General features: G+C 35.4%; 1 protein-coding gene across 1 annotated transcript in view; it reads right to left on the bottom strand.

Moving 5' to 3' along the window:
- LOC128986553 (E3 ubiquitin-protein ligase HECTD1-like) overlaps window positions 1-22,898 on the bottom strand; it is a 132,121-nt gene that overhangs the window by 27,018 nt on the left and 82,205 nt on the right. The window contains exons 22-39 of the mRNA XM_054406982.1: window positions 22,554-22,685; window positions 21,734-21,882; window positions 20,888-21,016; window positions 19,882-20,134; window positions 19,455-19,689; window positions 18,657-18,833; window positions 16,473-16,604; window positions 15,104-15,270; window positions 14,516-14,726; window positions 12,881-12,996; window positions 11,878-12,061; window positions 8,694-9,014; window positions 4,563-4,732; window positions 3,695-3,847; window positions 2,799-2,957; window positions 1,950-2,072; window positions 1,156-1,286; window positions 9-211 (exon numbers count right to left, since the gene is read on the bottom strand). Of these exons, the coding sequence (XP_054262957.1) occupies window positions 9-211; window positions 1,156-1,286; window positions 1,950-2,072; window positions 2,799-2,957; window positions 3,695-3,847; window positions 4,563-4,732; window positions 8,694-9,014; window positions 11,878-12,061; window positions 12,881-12,996; window positions 14,516-14,726; window positions 15,104-15,270; window positions 16,473-16,604; window positions 18,657-18,833; window positions 19,455-19,689; window positions 19,882-20,134; window positions 20,888-21,016; window positions 21,734-21,882; window positions 22,554-22,685 (3,145 nt within the window). The remainder of the gene's footprint in view (window positions 1-8; window positions 212-1,155; window positions 1,287-1,949; window positions 2,073-2,798; window positions 2,958-3,694; window positions 3,848-4,562; window positions 4,733-8,693; window positions 9,015-11,877; window positions 12,062-12,880; window positions 12,997-14,515; window positions 14,727-15,103; window positions 15,271-16,472; window positions 16,605-18,656; window positions 18,834-19,454; window positions 19,690-19,881; window positions 20,135-20,887; window positions 21,017-21,733; window positions 21,883-22,553; window positions 22,686-22,898) is intronic.

Below are 22,898 nucleotides of genomic sequence, written 5' to 3'. Positions count from 1 at the left end.
TGACTGACCGAAGTGATGTTTCCTGTCCCTGATGACGTAGAGGTGTCGCATCAGCTGCAGTACATCCTCCACAGTACAGGACGACGACGGCACAGGTGTGGCAGGTGACATGACACTGGAGGCACAGGCGTGTGTGTGAGACATGAGAGATGCTACAGGCGTAGAGTCGCCTCCCTCCTCCACACTCTCCTTCTGCTCTCGGTAGATGATTCTGTCAACAGTGTCATACACGTTAACTGTCGGGTCATGTTCATTTGAAGGCTTATGCAGCCAGTGTCATCAGAATCCACATGTTTTTGTGTTAACCTATCCAGCCAGTCTAAGCTTAGCCAGTGAGGATGCCTCTTCAAATTATGGACTAACTGCCTGGCAGCAAAGTCTAGCTGGCTATGTGGTTGATGCTACAATTCACTATCGGATTCTGTTGGGTTATCTACAACAACAATAACCTTAAACAAATAAAAATAAACCTAAACAAAAATTAATAAACTGTCTGAAAATATTAAATCACTAGAATCATTTGAAAAATACAAAAACGAAGTTGCCAAATTGCTGCTCAACAGAGTGTATTATAAAGTAAATGATTTTTTAAATTATGTATTTATTTGATTTCTTAGCATATTTTTTAGTTATTATAGTTTTATGTATTTTATGTATATGACCATTTCACCTGTTTCCCAGCTATGCTGGATCTGTGAACGTTTTGTGAAAATAAATTATTGACTTGACAAATAACAATCATAGGTTGGCAATGGCTAGGAGTGTTCCCTTTAAAATCAAGCCATGCTATTTTTAAACAACAGGCTACAATCAAATCCAAACCAGTCAGCTTGGTTGTGAAACAATTCTTGAATTCTATTCATATCAGTGGTGTAGTGGGGCAGGAACCCATGGTAACGGCGATTCCGATCTGTTTCTTTCCAAACATCCTAATATTAAGGAGACCTGAGCTTTTTTTTTCGATGACATGCTTTCCCACACTGGAAAATTTATGACTAAACCACTGATTTAAATTTAACTTAGATGGTAAAATATTTAGCTCCTGACCACAATGTTAAACAAATCACTGTCCTATTTATCCACGAATACACTGGCTAACAATGGTAATCAACATCTGGTTGTTGGAACATATATTGTAACCAATAGAGTACTTACGTATAAGTTGGCTCCCATATCCTTCTCAACTTCTCCTGTCGACTACCCAGGTCGGCCAGTTGTATCAGTTCTTGGACAGCGTGGAATATAGTCCAGTTGGGGTCAGTGAGGGCAATCTCTACGTCTTGCACCTACAAATCAATACTATAGACAAGGCAAAGGTATATCTGTAATTAGATATATAGATAATTCCTGTTTTAGGGATTGATGAAGTTGATGAAACACCCGGTCAAATTAATAAAGGTAGAATTATAAGAATACGACAATTTGCTGACTTTATTCATGTGAAACGCAAAAAAAAAAAAAAAAAAAAGTAGCTCAATTTTCCCGACTAGAGTAAGGATGCAGAAGAGACTGATGTGTTTTTCTGTCACCCTATTACAAGTTTAAGTTGCACGTTTACCACTATAGCTCAATTGATTTTACAAAATTACCTTTGGCGTAGTTTCTTTTTCTCTGAGGCAGGATGCAGTTAACAACTTTATTAAAATGTAATCAAAGAAAATGTAAATAATGCAAATGTGAACCCAAAGTTTTTATTGTCATGTTGGCATATAAAAAACTACTTTATCAAACTAAATATGTGGGTATGCAAGATCATAATACTTTGGCCAATATTAAAATCTCATAAATAACATAAACCTTGAACAAATAAAGAACTTGTGACACTCAAACGAGCTACACCTGATTATAAAATAAATGCTGACCAGACCATAAGAGAAGCTAAATTTCCTTACTTTACGGCACACTTGATCCCCCCTATCTACAATAAGTGCTAATTATTCTGCACTCACCCCTGGAATGTTAGGTCCTCGCAGAGTGAGTTGCAGTCTGGGTTGTGGAGTGGCATCGCTCGCCGCAGTACTTGAGGTGCTTTCTTCTTCACCTCCTGGCGCAGGAATTTCTAGGTCTGTTGTCTGTAAAAACCATGCGATTATTTAACACCAACTTTGATTAGAATTAACCATAATAAGCAATATTGCAAAGGTTTAACTTTTTTTTTCTAAAACTATTAATTTAATTGTAAAACATACTTCATTGGCATCTATAAAGTTTCCAGCATTCAACCCGAAAAATAATTACACTCTACTACTGAAGAAGGAGCTAGTACTCCAAAAATTCTATGTGTTTAGTTGCACATTTTCATCTATTTTTGTCAGTAAGGTAAGACTAGTTGTTAAACCTATCCAACACTAAATTCTGAACAATAATTCCATAGGATTTTATTGCTAGAAAAATCAAGCTTTCTGTAACCATTTAAACTGATATTGCCGTCTAAAGTAATGTGATTAATTATGAATACATTCTGGATATATGAACTTTTATCAATAACTGCTGGGACATCTACAAGAATTGCATGCAAATTTTGAAGTCCGACAGTACTTTAAAGGAATGTTTAAGGTAAATAGCTCATTTCCTTAGTGGGATTATTCTCTGAAGAAGTCCTAAGCCAGAACAAAGTATCAGTGTATTTTTGACACTCAAGTCTTGTACTTTTAATTTACCCTTATCCTCAGTACAAGAAAACTCCAGTAACAACCACTTTGCATTCCATTAAAGTTTTGTTACAAAATATCTCGTTCAACGAGCCACCTTTTCTGAATCTCAATAAAAGACATCATAATGAGTTTGTCTAAACCCACCTGATTGACATTGGTGCGGCCGGGTCGGGGGTCAAACGCAGGTATGAGGGCTGAGAACTGACGCTTCAACACATACTCGTCATCCCACGAGCGTCTCTTACCCCCTCCACCACCACTGGAGCTGCCTCCGGCGTTGCGAGACTCGTACCCTTCCTCCTCCTGACACAACATTACATTGGTGCCATTAACTTAGGCACAAGAGCAGCAATGTGATTTTGCATCACTGAGCTACCACTAACATTACTTGGTACGATTTTTGACTAGTATTGTAATACTCAAAACTAAACGCAAAACACGAAAGAGACAGGTAATCTATCTGAACACTCACATTTAGTAATTGTACACTTTTAATAACTGAACAAACAATTTTCTGATGCCATTCTGAGTTACTTTCCAATTTTCATTGTTGTAAACTCTCTTTAAACTTGACAAAGTCTCACAAAATATTGTGAGTTTTAAGTGTCTTCTTTCTGTGTATTTTATCCAGTACTTCTGAGGTAAGCTAGCTGCTATCCCCATAATGCTATAATTTAAAATCTTCTGTTAAAATAGTATAAACAGAAAGAATGATTTTAAATCAAAATTTAGAATCCTGAAGTAAATAAGTATTATTTTGCAACTGCAATAGAAAAGGAAATATTAATTTCTATTTATATAAGTAAACTAATCTTTTTATGTCAAGTGAACACTTCAGGTGACTAATTTACTACCTATACAAAATGATTACCACATATATGAAAAAAACTAATTTACCAATTTTTTAATGAAGGGAAGAAATAATAATTAACATTAAATGTTCACTTCTCAATCAACAATTCATTTAACTTTACTGAATGATCAAATTTGAAAAAACAGCTACAACTACGTGTAGGATGAAGATAAAAATAAGTACGTACCATGAAGGAGAGCAAGTTTCTGCTAACCATGACCTCTTCATAGTCATCATCGTCATCTTCATTCTCATCATCGTTCTCATCTTCATCGGGAAGTTCATCATCATCTTCCAACTCTGCTAGAAGTGTCGGCGCTCTACAGCTTTCTAGGAAATCCTGTTGAAAGTGACTGTGTAAGTTCAACTATTCTACAACATATAAGGTTGAATGTTCCAGTCTAAAGAAAAACAATTATTAAAACAAATAATTGTTTAGTTTTTTAAAACACAGTTAAGTCTGGTAAGCCAGGAAATTTTATAAAAAGGGGTTTCTCACCAAGGGGACTGGGATCCTCTAAGGGAAATATTTTTGAAAATAAATTGCTCAAAATTGAGGTTTTACTACATTTTCTTACAAAATGTTGTATGTTAGTTTAGTGAAATTCTTCAGTATGTTTCAGTAAACTTCTTAATTTTTTTCGTGTTTCCCATGCTCATAGTAGGCCTACCCAACAAAATGACAGTCTGGATTTTTATTGGATAGTTCATAAGTTACACTGCACAGAACTCTTTGCCAGTATATTAAATATACCCACAGATCTTTTGTATCACTAATCTACAGGGTTATTTATGATCCTGGCGGCAAATCAGATGAGCCGGGTTTAGCTGATGACTGGAGAGCTAGTTGTGGGACTGCTATACTCTATACTTACTTACTGCCGTGGCTCCACAAATCTCGGCTGATTCTTCGCCTCGTGTACCGAAGAATCAAGTGAGATTTGTGGATACAGCTATACTGTATAATTTGTTAAAATTAAAAACTAATTTTTTTTCAGCCTAACAAACCGTGGAAGCAACAATTTTTATTGAAAGAAGGAGACCCAAAGACCCACCTCTAAACTGACTTGCTCGCTGTCGCTGCTGGTAGAAGTGAGACTCATGGTGAGAGCCTGGCTGAGACACTGAGGGCCGCTAGTAGCCGTGGTGGAAATACCACAACTGGTACCTGTAGGTCCACTGGACGTCAAACTGGGGTAACTCTGGGCAGTGCTGAGCAGTCCACCTACAACCACAAAAAACGATAGTTGCTAGGTCAGATCCAGGGGAATGAAAAAGGGTGGCCAAAGCAAAGAAACTGTTAACAGTTAAAATATGTTTCTAAAACTCAAGGGTCGTTAGGTTATTAGTGTCTAAAAATCTAGTTGCATTAAGAATAAAAGTATCAAAGCAATCAGAATCACTTAAAATTTTGTGGATTTAATAGAACCTGACCCTCTTGCTGCAAAGTCTGGGATAATCACTAGGCCAGCAACACACGTAAAGTTGTTATGGAGCATAACCTCCATCTTCCTCAAAAAATGACAAGACACCCAAGTAAAAAATATTTGAAAATAAAATTGTTATGCAGATATATAAAACTGAAAGCATGACCTATATTTTGATACTTTCAGAACCATCTTGAGGGGCAATCAATAAGGAACAATGTTTTTCTTTCTTCCCCTAGGATGCTAATTCTAGCTCCGAACTATTTTACACATTACTTCAGGCTAGTCCTAAAGGGTAGGGGGATTATCACAGAGATAAAATCCAATGGTGATTGGCGAGATTTGACCGAGGACCTCGGGCACCGAAGCCCCGCGCAGTAGTGTCATAGACAGATAAAGATAAATGATGTTGGATTGAGACCTTTCTTTTATTTGCTGCAATGATCATGGTGACAAGTGTTAAACAGTTTAAAGAAGTCAAGAAAAATCTGGCTACAAATTAATTGTTGGTACATTATGCAATTTAATTTAAATTATTGAGGATCACTAGGAGTAATTTTGGATTTGAATAAAATTATGGTCAATCCAACTTCGTGGCTGTTAAAAATTGGTTGAAGAAAATATTCGCTGAAGTTGGTTTGTAAAGTTCTTCACGGTTAAGATATTAGGATATTAGAATCACGGTTAAGATTGTATTTCTCTGTTCTATTTATGAATGAACAAATATTGTGTTATTATATGATAATATATTTAAAAAGATTAAAATTTTCAGACTAAAACCAAAGAAAGAATCTTGGTTACTCAATGCTTAGTCAAATGGATCTTGGGAATATGAAAAACACTGTGAGTTATCATGCTAGCCCAACAAACAAAAAATTGTGATACAAGTTTCTTGCTAATCATATAAAAAAATACTAAGCAAACAATCTTGCAAAACAAAGCATAAATGTTAGTCACCAAATCCAGACTTGGTATGATGAGATAAATTAGCGTTGCAAGTACAAAACCCAAATAGCTATGATGGTTAGGACTAAAACATTACCTCGCTCGACCAAGTACAAATGAATACGAGAGATAGGCAATTTGCTTAAATAAGCAAGGGAAAGATTCATGATAGAATTATGAAATGATAAAAATATATCTAATGGCTTAGTTGGAGCTTACTGAACAGTTCACGTTTCAAGCAATATCTTTTTATTTTATTACTAACTCTTTGGTATTTAATATAAACAAAAGGTATACTAATGAAATCAATGTATTTTTACCTATATCATAAACATGATTTATCGGCCGAGTCTTACCCAGATAGACATTTTATTGAAACCAATATGAACTCTATGAAAAAGTGTGACTTGATGTACTTAGGCATTAAAACATAAAGGGTTCATAGTATACTTTTAATTTAATAGTAAAATGATATTTAAAAAAAAATATTATAACCAAATTCTGAATAAACGTTAAAACGCACTAAGATCATCATTATAAAATCTTTACAACTTTTAGTTAAGAGAACACTTATCCAATTGATTTATTTGAACAAATCATCAAATCAATTTATTTGAGAAATATAGGCGTTACCTTTGACTATTTATGTAACTAGACATTCCAACTCCATTTGTTATGTTGTTGCAAATTTTTAAATCAATATCGTCATAGTTAATGTAAGCCACCGATGGATTGTGCTTATCTAAATTACGAATTTCAGTCGAATACACACACTTTTTTTACCAAGTCAAACTAATGGAATGACGTGTTGTGCGCTATAGCAAATGTTATGGCCTATCAACTTGGTTGCAACCAAAAAAAGGCAGAAAATGGAATTTTAGACACCAGCGCATTCTGTGACTGGCTCACATAACTGTGTTCTTTTTTAATAAAAATTCGCAACAGCTGATCCTTATAGATGGGATGTCTTCTTCAGTACCCATTAGTCAATGATATTACATAAAAAATATGTATACTAAAATTGGGGGCCCCTGCAAAATTAGTGCTGTAAATATGCCAAATTTATAGTTATATTTATTCTTGACTTGACACAATTAATTCATGTTTACAAATGTAGGGGAAACTGGGGTACAGTGGGCCATAGTTAATATAATATACTGAACTACTTCCAATAAACCAGGTAAATTTTCTTTTGAAAGGTCTCTAGGTTGGTCACACTGAGGAGAAAAATCTAGAGTCTACAACTATTTGGAGGGAAGTTAGAAGCACATGTTTGTTTTTGGTAGTCTGATTGCTGAAATAGGCATCATTTTTAAAGATTTTTTTTATATCAAAGGACTTCTAATTTTAAAAGATTTTCAATTCTAAAGGGTTGTTAATGTTTGTTAAATGATGTTCATAGGTTTTCAACTTTGTATTTTGAATAATAATGTTTTTTCTCAACATTAAGGCATAATATTTATTCATGGCCCACCCTACCCCATTGTGGGGTAGAGTGGGCCATTATGTAAATAGTAAAAAAAATGACTACAAATTTTATCTTTCATAAAAAAATCAGAAAAAAATTGTTAAGATCAATGAAATATGGTACTTTACTATAAAAATAGTTTTGTATTTTGAATAATAATGTTTTTTCTCAACATTAAGGCATAATATTTATTCATGGCCCACCCTACCCCATTGTGGGGTAGAGTGGGCCATTATGTAAATAGTTAAAAAAAATGACTACAAATTTTATTTTTCATAAAAAAATCAGAAAAAAATTGTTAAGATCAATGAAATATGGTACTTTACTATAAAAATATTAGTTTTACATTTAGTAAAGTCATTAATAAATTATAATAGCAAATATATAAAACTGGCCCAAGGTGCCCCGGTTTCCCCTACTGTTTGAATAAAGGATCTTTTGATTTGATTTTTTTTTTTCAAAGCAAAGCTTAATTGCAGAGACAGAATCGTAACACTCGAGTATATCGCTTGATTTGTGCAAAATATTTGTTGTTTCAAAGGCTTAAATTTTAGCTTAAGAATAACGATTGGATGAAATTATGATAAATTCTAGTATGTTACCAATTAGGTAATTTATGTTCCCTTAACATTTTTAAAGTAGAGTAGGCTTTCGCTCATCTGGATCGGCCTTGTCCCGACTCCCGCTGGTCCGGTTTGGCAATCGTGGTTTTTTTTTAGCGGTACAGTACAAGAAGAAGTCCGATTATCCGAGATAAATGGGACAGAGACTACCTCGGATAATCAAAAACTCGGATAACACGGCGTTTAAAATTATATCTTATTATTAGAGAAAAATTCTATTAAAACTTGAGAACACGGTTTATCAATACTGTGGACCTGGAACAAAATTGAAAAAACGGCTATATACAGTACTGTATTTGTCTCGGTTAACCCGGCGGCTCGAATAATCAGACCTCTGATAATCACATTTTGCGTTTTAAGGAGTTCTTTGCAAAATCTGTAGCAATAATCATGCAGTACAGTAGCCAACTGTATTTTATTACAGTTAGTTTTAACCCCGTTTGTATTAGCGTGTGTTTTGACGAAACCGCTCGTCGTAACAGCAAAATTTACGACTCTCGATTCGGACTGGATGTCCGCCACATTAGTCAAGATGCATAAAAGTCGACCGTATAATTAAGTGAAAAATTTAAATTTACACTATCCACAAAGCAATAAATCAATTTTAACAATCTGAATTATCTTCTACACCACCGACGACTCTTCACCTTTGTCTGCAACATCAAAACCAATTCAAGAAAAAAAACAACCAATTTGTGATCAGAGCCGTTAACCTCTACTGACCTGGGAAATTTGACGACAGCGCCAGCCGTACCAGGCTGGTGACACTACTAGGCGCGCGGGGGAACACAGCGCTAGATGGTGATGATGTTGCGGGTGTGTGTGTCGAGGGAGAAGGGTGGTTACCCTCCACTCTGCCTATCTGTGTGTTGCTTGTCCGTCGCCGAGCCATCGCCGCGAACGTCTCCAACAACCCAGCTGGATTAGACTGTTCCATGGAGGAGGAGTTGGTAGCGGAAGCTAAGTTGGGAACGCTCACACTCATAGACGACGGACCCCGTCCGTTATCTTTCTGCTCTTTGTTTTCTCTTTCGGATTTCTTGGCTATGAATCACAGAACGGGGTGAATCCAATGCCTCCAGTTCATGAGAAATTTCAAGGGGAAACACTTTAACCTTTATAATAAGTATCGTTTGCAGAAGAGACTTGGCAATGAACAGCCAATGCTGAAAGTATTTAGAGGGAGCTAGTTCTTTGTTGATTTTTGACAATAGGATAATTTTTGCGATTTAATAAGTAATTAATCTCTAGTTTTTTATAGTACAAATGTCCCTAAAAAAAAAAAAACTAAACAACAAACATAAAACCCTAATAAAAAGGAAAAATAGATAATGCTTGTGGGAAGTGTTTTAATTACTAAAAGACATACCTACTTTAAAAAAATCAATACAATGATCTTACAACAGAGTTGAAATCATTCATTTTAACTACCAGAATTACTTAGACAAACATATAATTCGCTTAGTCTACAGATTTGCTGCGGCGGGTATTTTAGTTCTAAAAAAAACAAAACCTAGAGTAAGTTGAGACGGATGAAAAAATGAGTATGCTTTTTAGATCAAAACAATGATATATGAACTTAATGCATGATGAAGATCAGTTTAGTTAACATATTTATTAGTTTTAACCACAAATCCTCAAACATGCATTAGATCCAAACCAAAATTAGTGGTGTAAAATGTTTAATTCTTGCTCTAATGTGAGGATGCCATTTACATTATATGATGAGGATAAAACTTATGAACTGACACTACAATTCAATGTTTTGTTTTAAAACAAATAGGGATAAAAACTGTATCTGAGCGTAGCTGAAAATGATATCCAATACACTGAATAACATAAAATGGTTAAAAACCTTTAGTGTGATTGAAAACTGACAAAGGATCCAAAGAAGGTATATAACCATACAGGTTGATGACAGTAAAAATATTTTTTTTTATTTACTTTGGTGAGAGTAAAAGTAAGCCAGCATATTTCCCTCGCATGAATTTAACGTAATCTACATGACCATAATCTGTGATTGTGGTGACATCACTATTGTCTCTGTGATTTAGTGAACTAATGACATGCCTCAATATTAAAAGAACACATCTAAATCAAATCCCGCAATCACCCAAACTCTCAAGACACGTCTTGCGGTAATCACACATGATTTCCATAGGGTACTGAAAAGATCCTGGACAAGACCTGAAACTTCGAGATTTTTTTATCTCGAAGTTTCGGGTGGGATTGAAATACTAACGGGATATTTTCAAGACAAGATTTAAAAAAAAAAATAAATAAAAAACTAATTTTTTTCAATTAAAATTTTTTTTATAAATTTAAAATTAAACAAAAAACTTTGAACTGCAAACTTTTAATTTAAAATAATTTAAATTTTTAGAAATTTAAAATTTTTAAAAATTAAAAATTGTAAATTAAAAAATAAAATTTTTAAAATTTTTAATTAAAAAAAGTTACAAATTAAAAAATTTAATATTAAAAAAAGTTTAATTTTTTTTTTATAAAAAAGAATTTAAATTAAAAAAATTAAAAATAAAACTGCAAAGTTCTTTGCAAAACGTAAATTACAAAAATTTAATTTAAAATTTAAAAAAATTTAAAACTGAAATTTAAAATTAAAAAAAGTTAACTAAAGCAGTGTGAGACATGTTTTACTACTGTAAACGTAGCCAAAATAAGTCACTCCAAATCATTATAAAAATAACACAAGACTTAAAAATTTTTACTTGATACTTAACTAGTAATACTGTTGTTTTTGATATTTTTCAAAGTTGAACTATATACTAACTGATATCTCCATGTTTCCTATGCCGAAGAGTTATTTTAAGTTGGGCCTTATTAATATTTTATTATATACTGATGTTTTTATTAATGTTTTTTAATAAAAGATTTTAAATTTGTCTATTTTTTGCCAAGTATTTTAAACTTGCAAATATTTCTGAACTTAAAAAATAGATAAAATTTTTTTATATAACTTTTCATTAAATCTCGTCCCGAAAAAAAATCCCGTCCCGCAGGAATTAAAAAAATCTTTTCTCGTCTCGTCTCAAAGTGAAAAATCTAGTCTCGTCCATCACTAGGCCTTCCTGGATGTATAAAATTATTACACAAAAAAACTAAATATTTCCCAAAAGTTTTAATTTTGCTTTAACAGCCATTAGGTTGGCAAAATAACGTCCCAAATTGGTAAGAGAAACGATAATTTCAATAATGTAAGTCTTTAGACCACGTTTATGCAAATAAAAAAGTTAAATACCTGTTGTAGTGTCGAGTGATCCAGTTTTGTCTAGTGACCAAGTAGTTGGAAAAGTCCCTTCATCATCCCCCTTAACTTCTGCCGGCCACACCAAATGTAAACCTACCAAAATTTTAATTTGGCCAAATCTTATGTTTAAAAAATTTGGTTTTTCTGGTCTCAAATTGAAGGTATGCACGCACAGATTTCACATCAAGCATCGGCATATATTTTTCTACAGTCCCGCTCTGCTTATACGTAAACAAAATTTGATACCCATGTATTTCTTATGGGAGTTAAATTTGGTTTTTCTTTTCCAAGGTTGTTTTCCAGTATTATTCATGTTTTAGGCTCAAAATAATCAGTAAATTGTAGGCTTTAATTTGAGCTATTGATGGTTTGAATCAGTTAAGTTCAAAATACTGTATTACTCAATAAAAAAATCATAAATTTGATTATTTATTGGAAATGATATTTATTTCAACGCTGCGGAGCATCATGGGTCCTCTAGTTTTTGTGTTCGTGTAAGTGTTTACGACGACTCTTTATAACTTAAGGGATGAAGAGGATTTTCCCAAATACTCGGTATTGAAAACTAACCTCTAGGTTCAGTACCTTGGCCCTTCAACAGTATAACAGGTATTTAACCTTGATCCTCGCTTCACTTACCTGACGTGGTAGAGTTGTTGGCCAGTAGACAGTTGGCCACCAGTTCACCGCTGAGGTAGCTGTTGGTGTTGTTCCTCAGCAGATCAGCACCTTCTCTCATCTTATCCACCACCTCGACAGCGTCAGACAAAGTCAACATTGACTGCTCCTCCGCACTCAGCATGGAGTTGGACGATCCCACCAGCTGTGATATAACAATAAGGTAAAAGTAATCAACTGGTTTTTGATTGATCAACGTTGACTAAGGGCTTGTTTCTGAACTGACCGAGTGCTTGTTTGATAGATGTTTGTTAATTTAGACCTTGCTTTAGTAAATGCATATTCACACATGTAGACCTTTCATCCGTAGCGAAATCTGAAACTTGTGTGGTTCATGTTGGTAACGTTTCAGTAAGTACATAAAATATTTTTCTCCGGGTTAATTTGATGACTTGCTTTACTGTTAGGTTATAAATCCAGAGGACGAGATATTGTCTATAATGAAATTGTTTTAATTGGTTAAACTAGTTTTGAAATAACGCAAAAAATATACACAAAAAAATTCCCCTACAAGAAAAAGACGGAACTAACTAAAATTGTCTTCAGCTGGAAGGGTGACTAATCTAAACCGATTAAGTTTAATCTATGATATATGTTTGTTGGCCAATAGTTTGCTTTAGCGTTTGTTGATTGAATGTTTTTTACCTTATAGTTGATTAATGATTGTGTTTAAGTGTTAGTTAAAATAAATTTATTAAACACTTGTTGAATGCTTATTGAATGTTTTTTTCTCGGTAAATTGTTTTGTTTGTGTCTGGTTTTAAGTCTGATCGTTGATAAAGGGCTTGAGTCAGTAAAAGTTGGTGAACTAATTGTTTTTTAAGCGGTTCTTGTTAAAAGTAGTTGATTAGGTTCTTTTCAAAGGTGATTCTTTTCAAATCACCATGTCAAATCACCAAGTCTGATAGTTGTTCTAATAAGAACAAGTTATGCAAGTTCAAATCAAGTTTCTGCAAGAAAGTACCTTGTTAGCTCTGAAGAGAGATTTCCCAGATGACAATGGGTTCTTGCTGCTTTCTGACGCACCAGATTTGTTCTCTTCACTTTTATGCAGAGGCTGGTTATTTGCTTGAGTATTACCTGCAACAGAATAAAATTGCTTACATATTTGAAAAATTGTTAAATTTGCCCTTTAGAATTATTAATTGTTTTATAACTACTGATATTTTAATTAGGGATGGACGGGATTGAATTTTTAGTTCGGGACGGGACGGGACGGGATTTTTATTTCCTTCCCGATTTTCGGGACGGGACGGGACGGGATTTTTTTCTGTACATAATAAGAAAGTACTGTATTGCAGTTACCAAAAAAAGACATACGAAATCAATTTTTACCATTTGTGGCACTGATCTATAAAAACCAAAAAATGGGTAACAATTTACAGGTACCTATAGTAACCTGTGACTCGCGGGTCACGGGGTGATCGTCTGTATGACTCACGGTCACGGCGAGATCGTCGTCATGACTCGCGATCACGGCGCGATCGTCGGTATGACTCACGGTCACAGCGCGATCGTCATCATGACTCGCGGTCACGGCGCGATCGTCATCATGACTCGCGGTCACGGCGCGATCGTCGGTATGACTCGCGGTCACAGCGCGATCGTCATCATGACTCGCGGTCATGGCGCGATCGTCGGTATGACTCGCGGTCACGGCGCGATCGTCGGTATGACTCCGCGGTCACGGGGTTATCGTCGGTATGACTCGCGGTCACGGCGAGATCGTCGATATGACTCGCGATCACGGCTCGATCGTCGGTATGACTCGCGGTCACAGCGCGATCGCCGTCATGACTTGCGGTCACGGCGCGATCGTCGGTATGACTTGCGGTCACGGCGCGATCGTCGGTATGACTCGCGATCACGGCTCGATCGTCAGCTTGACTCCGCGGTCACGGCGCGATCGTCGTCATGACTCGCGGTCACGGCGCGATCGTCGTCATGACTCGCGGTCACGGCGCGATCGTCGTCATGACTCGCGGTCACGGCGCGATCGTCGTCATGACTCGCGGTCACGGCGCGATCGTCGTCATGACTCCCGGTCACGGCGCGATCGTCGGTAGTACTCCGCGGTCACGGCGCGATCGTCGGTATGACTTCGTCTCCTGCGTTCGCGGACCTATCGCTCGCAATAACGGCGTTATCGGCACTCGCGAAGCGGAAAAATCACCGATCGGACCAAATCCCGTCCCGAAAAATTCCCGAGTCAAATGTAATCCCGTCCCGATAATCGGGAATATTTTTTTCCCGAAAAATTCCCGAAATTTCGGGACCCGTCCATCCCTGATTTTAATTAATATACTTTGTTTAAAATAAGCTTCACAGATTTCAGCAAAGTATAACCAGTTTACTTATTATAATGACAAAAACATAGAAATCTATGACATCCAAAATGTTCACTTCACGCTATAACAAATTGTAAAGACATTCTGATTTCTTAACTGGTTTTAACTGACTTAGCAAGACCAACATCATTTAGACTTTACAGCATTACAAATTCAGGTACAATCAATGAATCCAATGCGAGATAACACAATATAGACTGAACTGTCTGCATATTGAAAACTGTGAATGAAAACATTAAAACATAGTTTACCAGTGTTGAGTCTCTGAGTCTCCTCCAGAGCTAGAGTCTCTACTATGGTGGCCAAGTCACTGGCCGTGGTGTGTGAGTCTCTCAATGTGTGGACCACGACGGACAGTTCATTGGCCGGTGTGGAGCAGCATTGACTCTCATTGGTGACAGCTACAATGGCCTCGGCACGCGCAACTGATAACACACTCTCCGCCAGCGCCTGGGCGGCTTGCTGTACAAGTCACAACAAACTGGTTACAACTCAGGTACACTAAAGGTTTGTGTGATGTTCAGGAGGCCAACTTGTATGAGAGGTATTTATTGAGATCAAATACAAAATTACTTTTGAATAATAAATTTAAAAAAATTTTTTAGTTTAATTCTTAAAATATTGAAATATTAATCATTATTAATTTTAGGTTTTCAACAGAGGCAACGTTTTCAGAGATATCCTAATTGAAACTTGTTAAATGAAACTTATAAGTTGAAACATACAAAAATAGTTTCCAGTAGACATGTTTTGTTCAAATGACTCAATCTTTGGATCAGGCTCGAATGGCTTGAAAATTAAGCAGCTCACACACCTCTAGTGTTCACAATTACAAGTACCTTTGCGGCCAGGTTGTCTGCCGAGGCCGCTTGCTCCGTGCTGGCCACAGAGTTCTTGGACTGATTCTCCGTAGCGTCTGGAAGACTGGGAGTTGAGCTGGACTTGCGACTCGTCAACACACTGCTCTTACTCTCATTGCTCGAGTTGAAGTTCTTACACCACTTACCTAACAAATCATACATCATTGTCACATATACAGCCATAAGGTGTCAAAAAAGGTAATTATATACCTACATGGAACTGAGTATTTCTTTTTGTGTGACTACTATATATTTAAGCCCTCAAATGAACGTAAACATTTTAGGGCACCCCGTATTTTTAGTTGAGGTGAAAACTACTAAAATATATAATTCAGTTTTCCAGCCAATCTGTTGGGCTACAGTACTAATTTTGCTCCTAGGTAATCAACAAGCATTTATTGCTTAAGACATAAAGACCATTAAAAACCTGACAAAATTTAACAAAATTACAATATACTGTAGCTAATTAAGCATGAGGCTAAATTATTGGATACACAAAGTAAGATTTTAATATATGAACTGTGGACATCAGTATGGACCAAACAATATTTTGTGTATCTGGAAGCCAAACAATTCTTGGTTTCACGAACGAATATCGTAACCAAAATTCACTGCAAAATCATTTACAACCAACAATAAACATCATAGTTAATCCTTAAATTTTTATAGAAATGCTTATAACTTAATAATAATACAACTTTAAGAAACAGTACGGTTTACCTGTTATGTTTCAATTGGAATGTTATTGTACAAACACTTTAGATTAGCATACTACTACTACTTTTTACTTGTGAGTAGTGAAAATATGTTCTTTAATGACAGAGTGTTAAAATGTTGTGTTTTAAAATAAGTATTATTTCATGTGGGATGTTTGTAAGAGATAGAGTTGAGCTATCTTACCTGAGAAAATTTGCCTCCCATTACAGTACAGACTTCATAAATCCTCCTTATCTCAATTTAAGATAACACCCCAAACCCTCCTTCTCCGGTAGATAAAAAAAATCATATTTAGGGTGTTAATACAAAAAACTAATTTCATTGTTTGTGTGTATATATATCTTTAATAGTATCAGTGACAAGGTTTTTTCTTCAACCTACTTCTCTTGTGAAGACGTACATTAGAGTGAAATATCAGCTTTGTGTTTTGTGACCTTAATTATGTATCTACTGCAGATGGACTCTATACTTTCTCAGGCAAGATAGCTGAACTCAATCACCTTTAAAAAAAATTCTATTCAGTCACTTGGCTTTCCTTTAAAACATTACTTCATAAGAGGTTTTCTGACGATATTTACTGACTTTACGACTGTAGATCGTAATGTTTAAGACGATGTGGGGGTGTTTTTACCTGTCGGTGTTGCAGGCTTGGCGCTAGTGGCACTGGGATCGGCGTCTGACGCTAATTTCAAATCGTATTTTCCCTCGGCACCCATTCGGTATGAATTTGAACCCCCGTGATCCCAAGTAACGTCAATCCAACCTGCCCAAAGTGAGTTGCGTCATTAACGACTCTCGGTTACGGATTTCGCACCAAAAACCAAGCAGGGAGTTACTAGCTACGTTAGAGCCATGCACAAATGAAATGAAACTAAAAATTATTTTAACAAAACTGGTGAATAACAGTGCTAAAACTAGCAAGACTGTTCAAGGGAAATTTACAAGTAAAAGTAGTTGCATCGAAATTCAAGTGAAGACCATTTTACATAGTGATACCCAAATAAAAAGTTGGAATATTTAAAAGATAAACTGACTTAGTTTTATGTAGGCTATGGGAAATAAATTGAATAACCGAAAAAAGGGGTTAGAGACGAGGACTCAATTATAGGTAGTCAAAATTTTTAGGACACTTGCAATATATATAGCAGTTCCCAAACTTTGTTTGAATTTATAGTTTTTTCAACTAATTATCCTTAATAAAAACTTCAAAGTGTCAAACCATGGTAAATAGGTTTTGAAAGATTTTCACAGTTTTATTTTACCAAACCCAAAATAAAAACCGTACTGAATATTGTTTTGCACTGCTGACATTCGCCTATTAGGTCATAATAACCTATTAGGTTATTTGATGATGATTGGAGAGTCCAATCGAAATCGATCACCACTTAGCTGCCCTCTTTTATAATTTTTACTGTCTTGTGAGTTAACACTATACGTGTAAATATGTTTCAAGAGTGTTAATAGAAGTAATTTTATTTACTTTCTGCAAATTTAATAACACGGACAATGATGATCAAGAAGTAAACTAATGATTTTTCAAGCCTTACAGTGTTCCGATACGCTTTACATGATTTTTTTACCTCATTATATTATGTATTTTGACTTTGAGGAAGGGTGCACACAGACTGCAAGCAGGGTTAAACGGGGTCCAACTCATGCTAGGGTGCGAGGGAGAGCCGGAACTAACAAATTACACTATCTCTACACACAAAACACTTTTAGTAGGGCCGCATGGTGATAGTTAGTCAAAAGAAAAGAATCAAAATGAATGGGTCGATAAAGTATAAATCAAAGCGGAAACCAAGTGCCACTGCGACAAACCCAAATGCAATGTCATTGTGGAAGCAAACACCTGTTAACTACGTGCTAAAATAAAAATAAATACACTTTATACAACACAACAACTATTGTGGTTCATGCACACAGTAAGACATATTTACACAAGTTCAACATTGATTGTTACAGTATCTGTTTGTCTTGGTTACTGTCAAGAAGAAAACTTCATTTTGAAACAATCACTATTTAATTTCTATTAACAGTTTCTGTTAAAAGTAATAGAGTATTGCTCGCAGCTTAAAATTTAAAAATTCTTAAACTAATGTAATTAGGTTTATAAAAAAAACACATTTTACTGTAAAAATATAGTTAAAATTGTTATTTATTTTATTATATATACATTTTCATTTGAAAAGGTGAAAAAATAGAAACAAATATTTCTCAGACCAACAGAGTACCTAACACAATCTATAAAAATATTCATAATAAAACTGAAAAGGACACCTTTAAAAATTCAATAGTAGTCCTTACAAATTTGTTTATTTGTCAGTTAGAATCAAAATATTCTTAATTTTTTCTATATCCATATCAACTGCCTGGGTCTGTTATGACCCAAGTGAATTGGTAAGTATCTCTATTCTTCTTCCTAGGCAGTTTATGCCAAAGGCTTCGACTTAGAGAAATATGATTTTTTCAATGTATGGTTTCCTAATCAATTTATCTCAGGGAACTATGATTCACAATATCTTAGGAATTTGACAACTTGAATACTTGCCAATTTGAATAAGTGATTATCTTATGATTTAAATATTTTAAAGTGATTTAAATATCTGACAGTTTGTATCATTGTTTTAGTGATTGGTTACCTCACAATATCACTGTTATATCCAGTGCTCGATTTGTAAAAATGAGGTGCCGGAACTGTAACCTATTTAATTTGATTAGTACCTACTTTCCAAAAGAGAGGTACCCGAACTCCCTTCCTCCAAATTCCCCCACAAATCGAGCACTGGCTATATCAACTATATCCGCCACTAACCATTGTGCAGTTCCCCGGTGACAGTTCCCTCGCCAGGTGGCGTGCCGTCCTGATCTCTCCACTTCCAGTCTAGTCCTCTCACCACCCTGGTTCCGACCACCAGCTGCTTCAGTACATGGGTGCGCATCATTCGTCTCTGCTTGCGTAGGTTAGCCTCCGCCTCCTTGGCCGCTTTACCTGTTGACAGAGATTGTGTTAATCACTAAAACAATAAAACCGAGTTTTGTAGCAGACTCCTAACAAACTGAGGATATTGAATGGGGTAGAAGGCTGGACACTTATAAAACCAAATGAGAAAAGGAACATCACATTTGACATAGGGTGTTTGGACCAATCAACGGTAATGGAGAGTGACGCATAAGGGAGAATTTTGAGCTTCAGGAATCACACAAAAGACCAAGGAATTGTGAAAATAGTAAAAACAGGATGTTAATGGGGCTAGGTCATAAGAGAATATGAATTGGACTAGATTATAAAAGAGTATCACTAGAGCAACCAAACTGCTGAAGTGTTGCAGACTTAAATGGAGTGACCAAGTGTCTAAGTTTTAAGGAAGTTATGAGCCAATCAAGAGGGGACAAAGGAGAGACAAAAATGGAGGTATACATGGATAGTAAGATCCAACACAGAATTAAGGTTTAGTTATAAATTTTTCTGACTTCTTATGATCTCTTCAAACTTTCTTTTTAGTAATCACAAATACAGTATTGGGTATTAAAAATTAAAATGATGTACTTTATAACTATCCATCTACCTAGTTGCCATTTGTTTACTACTTCACTAAATATTTTAACTCACCAAGATCCTCGCAGACACCAGTGACAGTTCCGTATATTTCTAGTCCAGACATGCTGAGGTAGTGTGTTTGTCCAGATGAGTTCTTGCCAGTCTGCTGTATTCGTACGTGTCTGTAGCCCTGCGTCTCGTCTGTGGAAGGCTCCAAAGGCCATGACGCTGTACTGCCAGGCTCATTGAGTGAACAATCGTCCACGTGAGTGTACAACGTTACCCAGTTACTGCCGTCTTTAGACACCTGCACAAAAATTATAAGGGAATGTTATGTAATAATTATAAGGATTGTTGTGTAGTAAAATTATAAAATTTACAAGTTATACAAATTATTGAAGATGCATTAACAAATTATGTGGTTTACCTCTGGCATCCTTGGGCACTATAAAAGATCATGGATATCTAGAACCTTTAACATACTACAACCTTTACAAACCTGCAAGAGCCAGTTACGTAGTGCTGACCGTCCGTAACCTCTGGCGTGACGGAGTGTATAGCTTGATGGAATTAGCCACACGCCCAGGTCTACACTGAACCAGGCACGTTTGTCGTCATTGGTGTGACAGTTGAGCGCGGACGAGTCTCTACTGAGGATATCCTCCAATCTGCCGTAGGGGAGGTTTCGACCGTCGGAGGAACTGACTGCCACCAGACCATACTGGCCAGGGTTTACCCATTCTGGACACGTCCTGTGTAAAATTTCATCTTTATAAGTTTTATCTTTTACTTTTTTGGAAGGAAGGTACAAATAAAAAGTATAGATCACTAGGTTTCTCTCATAAATTGGGATTTCATATTTTTTGTCCAGCAATACGAAGTGCTGTCATCTACAAAGCCTGCTTTTGTGAATAATAGGAGTGGGGGGAAGGTGACAATGCTGACCCAATGTGAAAAACAACAAGGACAGTTAGTCAATAAAACATAAAGGAAATTCTCTGACTACTCCTACTCTGTTATAAAAATCCAAAATTTACACTTCAGGCTTTAACCCGGAACATTACTTTAGACTAGGCCTAGACGATGTGGCATTACCACTTAGACAAAATCAATTACTGATTGGCAAGCTTTAAACCTGGGACCTCTGGGACTTAAGTCCCACACTCTACCACTAGACCAGATTGCTCCCCAAAATCAACACTAAACTAATAAAAGATAGTGAGTTCAAAAATTATTTTTCTTCTTTGTATTTTTTTTTCAAGTTATTTGGAATTTGAATTTGTGACTCAGAAAACATTAAAACAGTGTTTGGCAGTGAACAAATGCATCACTGTAAAATCATTTATTACATCATATTATTACAAATTTGATACACATTGACTCAGCAGCCTCCAACCCTTTACTCATCAGCCACACAAAAACTCTGTACACATCATTCAGCAGCTATAATGTTTAAAAGTATATTACAGAAAGGGCTATGAACTATAAAGAAGCGAGCGACTCACTTTCCATTGGTGCCAATCCAGTAGATCAGGCCGTTATCATCAAAGTCGTGTTGGTGACGGAATGTAATACGAGTTCCTTGTTCCTTGAGTCTTCGGACAAACGCAAACGAAGATCGCTCGTAGTCATACCTGTCCAAACAATAGTTATCATGAGGATTACAAACAAGTAACAAGACATTGTAAAAAATAGAAAAGAAAAAACTTGGTAAGAAAAGAGGTAAGAAAAAAGTAGGTTTAAAATGGATTGGAGTGGAGAAGTAGGAGAATGGTAATGAAAATTGCAGGGGTAAATGAAGAAGAGTGAAGAGCCAAAGACATGAGAATTTGGCATGAAATGCCAGAGGGGTTGCAAGATTGAGATAAATAGTAAAGATGTTGACAAGGCCGAGAACCTTCATTGATTAAAGTGGCGGCAAAAGTAAAATAAAAGGTAAAGTAAAAAACTTAAGGGGAAAAATGGAAAAGGATGTAAAATGTGGTGAAAGTTTTCAAGTTTATTCTTATCTGTTCCCTGTGTTAAATTTCTAAAAATTAAGGAGCTAAAACTATGATTTCTTTTAAAATAATAGATTCATAAAGTACTAAACTTTAGTAAACAATTTCACCATTAACTATTTTTACTTTTATTGTGTAAACGATATTAACATTTTTTGTGCGGAGTAGTCCAAACACGAGAGTTAACAGTAATACATTACTTAAAAAATAACATTTAGGCTATTTGGGTGGGTGAGTGTTGAATTATTCAGTTTTTATCACTAATTCAACTAAATTTATTAAAGGAAATGTGTTAATTTATCAATCACGCTTTAATAAAGGAATGCCCAGTCCCGATATTCATACACATACCACTGCTTGGCCACCATCTTGAGCAGGTATCTCTCCAGCTGTGAGACTGTTGCCAGAGGTTCCATCTTGAGAGATCGGCCAGTCCTGTCTATCAGAGACGACTCACTGGATGCCTTCTCTAGTCTAAACCTCAGTCTGCGAGTGAGTATCTGGAAATTAATACAACTATTCATCATGAAACATTTCACTAGCAGGACAAAAATATTTTCATACACCACATGAAAAATTTAAAAAAAAGTTTGCAATAAAAAGCTTTAAAAGGTGATTTACATGAACATAGGGATTTTAAGGGCAAAGGAGCAAATGAAAGGTACTTAGGGAGAATTAGCTTTGGTGATTGTAAAAACAGAAGTTTTCAATACTAATACCAAAACAAAAAACTTAAAAATCCTGTATCTCACAGCAAAAGCTTTTTACTTGATTTCTTTAAGATTACAAACAAATCAGGTAACAATAAAATGTTTTGGTAAAATGTTAAGGTATCCAAAACTGAAAGAAATTGAACTCCTTGACCAATATGAATATGTAATTAATACAATTTAACATAAAAAAAATCTTTATTTTTTGCAAAGAAAAAAAAACACTGAAATAAATTAAACTCCTTTGAGAAGTTTTGAATCTCAAAACTTGTGAAAGGAACCTTAACATCAAGACTTTTCCAAACTTTGGTGGATTTAAGATCTGATTTTGAGATCAACTAGATTAGCTTAATTTGAAATAAAATATATAATAGTAATTACTCTTAGAATGTTCAAAAAGCCATCTACAATAATCAAAATACTATTATAATAACATAGACAACAAGAACACTGATATTTACCTGTAGCCCGTAGCAGGAGCCTGGAGAATCATACAAGTAGATTGGCATCTTCTCTATGGACTCCAGCACTGACACCAACTTGTGGACAAGAATCATGGCAGTGTTGACATTACCATTCTCACCAGCTTTGTCCTATAATAAAGAAAAGTGATACATTGCTAATGTATTCTCTAAAAAATAACTGTAGGGAAGGAAGTTGGCACTTCTTAAAGAATAAGCAATGCCTTCAATTTATTTGTAATAAGGCCTTACTTACAATTTAGATAAGACATTTTCTAGTACGTTAAATTGTTATAAAAAAACTGGAAAATTGTTTAATAATTTATACCTTGCCATGTAGGGAAT

Source organism: Macrosteles quadrilineatus, unplaced genomic scaffold (assembly GCF_028750875.1).
Source record: "Macrosteles quadrilineatus isolate MER2022 unplaced genomic scaffold, UCM_ALF_1.0 Scaffold_2__2_contigs__length_208266976, whole genome shotgun sequence".
Taxonomy (NCBI): Eukaryota; Metazoa; Arthropoda; class Insecta; order Hemiptera; family Cicadellidae; genus Macrosteles; species Macrosteles quadrilineatus.
Note: the sequence above shows the minus strand (reverse complement) of the source record. Positions and strands in the feature narration are given on the sequence as shown.